General features: G+C 28.9%; 1 protein-coding gene across 1 annotated transcript; it reads right to left on the bottom strand.

Annotated features, from left to right (window-relative positions):
• Positions 1-7,168: 7,168 nt before the first annotated feature.
• Positions 7,169-8,409, bottom strand: LOC123885218. Its single transcript, XM_045934492.1, has 2 exons — positions 8,087-8,409; positions 7,169-8,000 (listed from the first exon to the last, which is right to left on the bottom strand). The coding sequence occupies exons 1-2, from the start codon at positions 8,177-8,179 to the stop codon at positions 7,227-7,229; spliced, it is 867 nt and encodes a 288-aa protein (XP_045790448.1). The 5' UTR covers positions 8,180-8,409; the 3' UTR covers positions 7,169-7,226.
• Positions 8,410-8,644: the final 235 nt, after the last annotated feature.

Genomic DNA, 8,644 nt, shown 5'->3' with positions numbered 1-8,644 from the left:
CATCCATTGTTTGTTTGAAAAACAAAATATAACTAGCATACCTTGAAGTCTGCCATCACCGCTAGCAACTAGCTTTAACTCTTTGGATGAACATGGCTCCAAAATCAATTAAACAAAATATTAAAATGTTTATCACATAATCGTGTAGTCACTTGACCATGTATCTACAACTTGATTGTACAAATTATAATTGCTCCAACCTATGTTCAACCATTGACTAAGGATAAATGGTTTTCATGATTTTTTAATATTGAAATATGGTATGCATCAATTTTTGAAGCTTGCCGTGTCTCCCTTTTTTTAGGCTGAGATGTATATACATATATGCATATATATTTTCTTAGTGAAGCAATCAATTGGAGTTATTCTCCCATAAATTAGCAGTTACAAAATTAGGGAAAATAAGTCACAATTAAATAAATAAATGTGAGACTTAATTTTATTTATTTCCTCAAAATACACACTAGTATGCTACAACACACTAGTTGGTTCCAGTACCCGATATGGGACTCAATTTTATTTTCAATTCACACACCAATGTGAACTTTGTTCCAAGAGCTAGTGCACTTGGTATTCCCTTTCGTTGGATGAAGCTACTAAAAATCGTGATTTTGGTCATTATGCGCACATTTTGGTAGATATTTATTTGTCCCGTCGAATCTTTGATGCGATTTTGGTGGAAAGAGACGGGTATAGTTTCAACCTTGAAGTTGATTATGAACATATTACATTGCCTAGATTTTGTATGCACTGTGGAATTTATATGGCATAATGTTCAAGCCTCATAAATGGTTGAAACCAACACAAGAAAAGAATGTTGATTGTGTCAAAGCTATTATGAAAACAAAGTGGACAACAACTAAATCTTCTATGCAATATGTGGCAAAGATGGTTGACTTTCCTAACACTTCTCAGGATCCCGATAATAGAGTAGTTGACACGGCTATTTTGGTGGTTTGTGAGGAAAAACTACAACAAACCGAATTGAAGGATAGAACAAAAAAAATTGGGGATGAAACAATATAAGGAGCTTGATGTAGAAACTTAGACCATCACTCTGATGAGAAAGAAACGGCTATTATTCAGGTTGATGATATTGTTGTTGTTGTCCACCATGCGAAAATGACAAGCAATTAACATCTTTTAGTATGACACCAAAGAATGTTATAGATGACATTGTGCAGGGAGATATTCATATTGATGACCCAATTTTAGTAGAAAATGAATCATTACAGAAGTTGTAATTGAGGACAACCACAAGATGTTCAGATGAAATAGTGAATGTTGACATCCACACACAAGTTGCCGTAATTGAGGACATATAATACTAAAAGAAGAAGAAAAACAAAAGAAAAGAATGTTAAAGATCGTGCCAAAGCTATATCTGATACACGCAACAAGTTGTGATAGTGTCGGCCGATAATTTTGGTGAGGTGGTCAAAGCGGATCTTCAAGTGCTCAAACAAGTTTGGGCAAATATGGTGAAATTAAGAAGAGAATCTTTTCACCCCTTTCCTTACTAAAAGAAGAAGAAAACCAAAAGATTGGCTAGAAGTGTTGGGCAGTCATATAATACTCGGTCTAGGATGTCACATCTCACATGTCCCTATAAAATGGGAGGAGCATTGGCAAACATGAAGCTAAAGTTCTTTGTAGTTTCCTTTTGTAGGGATGGTATTTTTGTACTACTTTTATTTTGGTTACTTTTGGGGTAAAAGTCTAGTCTTCCATGTACATATTTTTTTCTCTTTTTATTTATATTAGGTTTAAATGTCGTTTTAACCCCTCATGTTTCACAATTGCTTGATTTTGTCCCTCCAAATTTCAATTGCTCGAATTTAACCTCTTAAGTTTCACAAGTGCTCGATTTTTGCACCCAAGTCATTGGATCCATGAAAAAAATAGATTCAAATTACAAAAAGAAAAAACAACATTATAGAGCACAATTAGATCCATGAATGAATAGTAGTGATCTTACAACATTATATGATATAGGGCACAATTACAAAAAGAGATTCAAATTCAATTGAGAAAATGTACTTTTAAATAAAAACACTACTAATTAAGCTTTAACTTTTCTATAACTTCCAATTCAAAAGAATAAACATATAAAAACAACAAATTGAAATCAAAGAATAAAAGAAAACATATATATATATATATATATATATATATATATATATATATATATATATATATATATATATATATATATATATATATATATATATATATATATATATATATATATATATATATATATGGTGAAATGAATAACACATCTTTATAGTAACCCATTGGTGAAAACATTGTCTACTTTCTCCTTCCAAAGATCTGCCCCATAGTTGGAAGTTTAGTCCCGGTCGAGGTGGAGGAGGAGGAGGATGAGGATGGCCTAGTGGTTGGACAAAGAATTTTTTGAATGTTTGGATTGTTAGAACTCATGGTGCAATTCAGCAAATAGCTTATAAAATTCAAGTTTTGAATGAAAGATATCTATCAATGGTGGAATGAGTATCGAAGAAGCTATGAAGGAGCTTATATATAGAAATCATATATAGCTAGCCCTATAGGAGTTTCCAAGTAAAAGCATTATTATGAAAATGGTCATGATTTTCTTAAAAATTTCGATGTTTTATTTATTAAACGTTTTTCCAAGTATTCTTGTGCATTACGAAAGGTTAAATTACCATGCATAATAGCTTCATTTCAAATAAAGTTGAATTTGTCAAACAATTTATTATTTGCATAAACCTTGGAACGTAACATGAATTTTACAACCGGCACTGTTAACTACACGCCTTACACACGGACGGTGGCCATATAGTAAATATCATGCAAGTTTATAATTAACTATGAATTTCATAGTTTTTTTTTTAATGAAGAATTTGCTATTCATTTTATTTTAATATGTATCGGTATACCGTTAAAGTGAAAGATTTTAATAGTGTTAAAAATTAATAAACATTATTTGTGAACCTATTAAAATTATCCACTCCAACAGTGTAAAACAAGTATGGGTGCTCGTGATTCAATTTGGATCAATTTTGAGACAAAAACTTATCAGATCCAAAATATATTTATTCGTGGTTCAGTTCGGTTTTGGATCACAAATAAAAAAATACTATCCGATCCAATTTTATGCGGTTTACTTTATCGGTTTTTTAATATCCAAATTATAAATTGTAACTTTTTTTATCATATAAAACACTATAAAATAATAGTTTAACTTCTTGACGAAATAGATATTAAGTTTGAAGTAAAATATAATATATAATATATTAAAAATTAATATTATGGAGTGACAAAATTTAAACAAAAAGTAAAAAATAGATTAAATTAAACAAATCAATATATTGACAAAATTTAAAATGAAAAGAAAATAGTTTAATGCAATATATATATGTATTCTTACTAAATAAAAAATAAAAAAGTATTAAAATATATGTATGTGGTTTAGTTTGGTTTGGATCGGTTTTGAAAAATCAATCCAATCCGATCTAGCGGTTTTCACAAAAGGACATCCAAACACATCCAAAAATATTTTATTTTTTGCGATTTTCGGTTTTTTTTGTTCGGTTTGCATTTTTTATTTGGCTTGTTTTGGATTTGAGCACCCTAACAATAAGTACATATCCAAATAAGATATGTACCGAAGAATTCAAATTTTTCAAATTATTTTTTGTAAAATTGAGGATTTTTTTCCATCAATCAATGAAAATAAATCCCACATAAATAGATATGCGTGCGAAGTAAAATTTAATTAAAAAGTATAAGTTTGTGGATATCTCATACAAAATTACGCTTATTTTCATTGATTGTTGAGTAAATATATACAATTTTTCAATAAGATAATGTATATCTTACTAATAATTTATTTTATAAGAAACAAATTTATTAAAATAGATACACGGTCCAATATTCATTTTTTTAAAAAATATTTTGTATGCATTTTCATGAAATTTAAGTGATAATTTCGGACATAAATTCTGAAAATAATTTATACAATAAAATATTCGTTTATAAAAATAAGTTTAGAGTCTCGACGTTATAAGTATATTGGATTAAAATTATTTAAATTTACAATTACAATAATATATCTTAAAAATAAATATAATAAGCGATGAATATTCAATGCAAAAATAAAAAGTATAACAATTTTTTTTAATGGAAAATAGATATATATATATATATATATATATATATATATATATATATATATATATATATATATATATATATATATATATATATATATATATATATATATATAATGGAGAAAACGGTCAGAATAAAAAGTATAACAATTAATAGACAATATAGATATACAAATTAACTGCTTAAAATATTATACCAACTAAGAGTGAATCTTCATTCTTATCTTTAAAAATATCATCATACGGTATTAATTTTAATGCATAAAAAGGAATAGTTGAATCATCAATTGATTTTACGGCCGTTATATTTTTGAAGAATAGTTTCCGTTCATTGGAAGTGGGTTTAAATTTATAGTCGTTCTTAGAAATTGAAAAACTCCTCTGTTCCTTTTTATAAGAAAGATTTTGAAAAATAATTAGTTATATTTCTAAAAAAAATTGACCAATTTTCAAATGTTTTAAATGTTTAATTTCATTTATACTATACCCTTATTTATTGACACATCATGTAATGGATTTTAAAACACATGACATGTCATATTCATTAAATAACGTGACAACAATTATTAAACGCATGTGTAAAATAATTTTACACATATTAAATTCAATAAATATTAGCATAGAAAAATAATTTCAGTTAATATAAAATCATGTTAGTAAAATTTAATAATGAAAAAAATTGATTTGTACTCTTTCATCCTTGAAAATCATATTGACTAAGGGCCGGTGTGGATTGACTTATTTTTTAAATTATGCAAAACAACTTATACATATAAAAAAGCTTTTATGTATTATTAATATATTATTATAGGTTTTTTATGATTGTTTATGAGAAAACAACTTATAGGTAGTAAAATTGCACTTTTCTAAATATTATTTAAACACATTCAGAACAGAAGTTGAGGATCCATTTCGTTTCTCTCATCACCATAACACTATAAGAGGGAACAAGACGACTAATTGGAGGCAGATATAGTGATAAGGGAGAGAGGACAAATCATGCATAACTATAATTTTCTTATAAACTCTTAATTTGACTGATTATATATAATCTCTATTTCATTATGTTGATGATTTATTTCAATGCTTAATGTTTTTTCGATGTAAAACTTTGAAATTGATTATTTTATTAGAAAGTTCTATGCATAGACTTTTTACTTAAAGAATATGAAATAAATTCATCGGTGAATGCTAGTTACTAGAGAAAGGGCTACGTTTACAGTCACATACACTATCAAATCTTAATGTTATCGTATTGATTAATTGATCGAGATACGAAACGTACGATGAGCGATAGGTGAAAATACAATTGAAATCTAAATTATATATACTAGCGTGCAGACGGGCACGATTCCGCTCTTTTTATTTTGTTATTGCACTAACGTGTATATATTTGACTATTATGTGTGAAAACAAAAAAAAAAAACTTTAAAAAAACACACATTGTAGTAAAAATAAGACAAAAAAATCCAGCACCATAAATAAAAAATAAAAAAAGACTTAAAAAACAAAATCATGGAACAGAGTGTTTGACAATGTCTGTCATTTTTAATGTGACTGAATTTGTTGTTTTTCAAAAACCAACTATTTATATATATATGAAAAATCTATAATATAATATTTTTATACAACTTAGCAGAATAGAAAAAACGGAATACACAGACGGCCGCTGGATTGAAAAAAATAATAAGAAATAAAATTAAAGTACATGTTAGCGCAATAGAAAAAGTGGATCACACAAACGGGCACGGAACGTATCCGCTTCTTTTGGCATCTAGCGGTCAAACGGGCAAGTTTTGTGCCCGTTTGTGTGGTCCGCGTTTTTTATTTTGCTATCATATATAAACCGTAAATATTTTACTAAGAATTTAATTTTTATTCAATTCAATTTTTGCGTACTTTTAGTTTTCATTTAAATAAAAGTTGTATTTTATGTGAATTGATTGACATAATAGGTAAAGAAACAACTTGTTACCAATATATGTTAATATGTGATCTTATATTTGAAAAAATGTGATCTTATATTTAAAAAGTATTTTCAAAAAGACTCCATTCGATGTGTAGAACATAAGAATGAAAGTTCATGATGGTTGTCAATAGAAAAAAAAAACTTTGAACATAAAATGACAATCCATTTTCATAACTATCAATGTTCCGGTCAAGATAAGTCTTTATAGAGAGAGATATACATCCATAGTTAAAAATAAGACAAACTATATGTTTGTTAATTGTTGATTTCATGATCATACATATCTTTGTGAAGATAAAAAATAGATTTTTGACTTAAAACAATAATCAAACTCCTCTCTAATCTTCTACTTCTTCTTTAATAATTTTGTGTGCCTTTCGTAAGGATGACCTTCTGTTTTCATACTTTTTTCCTTGCTATAGTCTTCTCCCACTCTTTCCCCTTCTTTTCTATATCTATTTTTTTTTTGTTGATGGTGTGAAGTGTCTTCTCTCCTCGTCAACCTTGAATAGATGCCAAAAAGAAAAATGAGATTGTAAAGCGTACAATAAGTTTCGTTAAAAAATGGAAGTACAAAAGAGACAATTAATGCTAAGATACAATGACATCAATCATCAAAATTGAAAAATGAGGTTTTTATCTTTTGGAAAAATTAAGATGTAATTACTGGAAAAATAGAAAGAGTGGAAAAATATCTTTTGTGTGTGATTTTTCCTTCAATGTTATAGCATATACTCGTTGTAGGTGTGAAGCCCCTGATGCATGACAAACCATTTATGCTTTTCAAAAAATGTGAATATGATTTTCCATCTTTCTTTTCTCACTGACATTTACTTTTATCTTTTGCAACGATTTTGAAATTAGGTCTGAAATAAGATGTAAAAAATTAAATAGAAAAGTAGAAATGAAATCAATTGAATGAAAAAAAAGCATAGCCTTATATTAATGTCTATGATGTAAGCACAGTTAAAAAAAAAAAAAAAAAAAAAAAAGAAGATTGTCCCTTACGTCCATTTTTTTTTTTTTTAAACTCAAAATAAATTATAGAAAAGAAAAGTGGAGTACAAAGAGGGGGGACCAAACCAAACCCTCAAACAACATTAACATATTCTAAAAAACGGGAGGCCGAGCCTATTTCTATCAAGATCCTCTCTAATGATGATAGGAGAAATATTCCACCAAGCATAATCGTTCAAAGCAAGACCAAAAGAGGCAAGTTTATCAGCACAGTGGTTCCCTTCCCTATAAATATGAGAGATACAAAAACTCATATTTTTTATCTTTGTGATGCAATTCAGCCAACGATTCTTTAATTGCCAAGGAATTACATGAGGGGATTTGAAGGCTAAAACAACTAACTTAGAATCACATTCTAACCAAAGCTGCTTCCAATTTTTCTCAAAAGCACATTCAATAGCTATAATAACTCCCATGATTTCAGCAAATAAAGCATTAGCTATTCCAAGATTTTTTGCAAAACAACCAAGAAACTCACCCTTGTAATTTCGAAAAACTCCAGCACAAGCAGCTGGCCCTGGATTTCCCATTGAAGTTCCGTCAGTATTGCATTTGTACCATCCATTTAGTGGAGGAGACCACAAAACTTCAACAATTTTAGCAGGTCTAGATTGATGAATTTCAATCTTAAAAAACTTCAAAATTTCAAAATCAGTAATAGAAGAACCAGCAGTCAATCTAGAGCAATTACCAACTAATGAAACATTGGCAATTATCAAAGAGGTAATTGAATTGAAATTTGGCTTGATATTTTTGAATCTCAAATTGTTTCTACTAAGCCAAATGTAGTTCAATATATAAATAACAACAGCAGTAATTGTGATTTTGCATTGAGGGTTCCAATTACCACTTGTGACCTGCCATAGAGTTGATAAAGAGGAGACATCAATTCTATGATTAATAATAGCAGCCAACCAATTCCATAAAGCAAGAGAAAACTGACATTCGAGAAACAGATGGTTGGTAGTTTCAGAATCCTTGTTGCACAAACAACACATAGAAGGCAGCTGTATTCCTCTAACAGCAAGAATTTCATCTGTAGGCATCTTATGATGGAATAATCTCCAAACCATAAAAGACTTGGAAGGAGGAATAGCTATGTTCCAAAGAGATTTTGCCCAGCTAACTTTTTGACCTGAAGTTGTGAAAAAGGAGTATGCATCTTTGAGGGTGAGCTCGCCATGAGCATTATGGATCCATATCAATTTGTCCTCTTTATCTTCTAATGGAATAGTGAATTGATTGAGATATGGTAAGAGTGTAGGATAAGCAGTGATGACTTCATGTCATTACTATGTTTTTTTTAGCAAATGCAAGCAAACAAGTAGGTTTATACCATGTTTTTAGCAATTAAATAAGAAGAAATTGCATGAAATATGAGATAGCATGATAACAAGAAAAGATGAAAAATTGCCTAGCTTCTGCCTTCTGCGCCCAGCTTGGGCAGAGCCAAGCCTGGCTTGGCACGAATTCTGCACTATAAATTGAAAACAGTTTCTCA

The sequence above is a fragment of the Trifolium pratense genome, linkage group LG5 (genome assembly GCF_020283565.1).
Source record: "Trifolium pratense cultivar HEN17-A07 linkage group LG5, ARS_RC_1.1, whole genome shotgun sequence".
In the NCBI taxonomy this organism is placed as follows: domain Eukaryota; kingdom Viridiplantae; phylum Streptophyta; class Magnoliopsida; order Fabales; family Fabaceae; genus Trifolium; species Trifolium pratense.
Note: the sequence above shows the minus strand (reverse complement) of the source record. Positions and strands in the feature narration are given on the sequence as shown.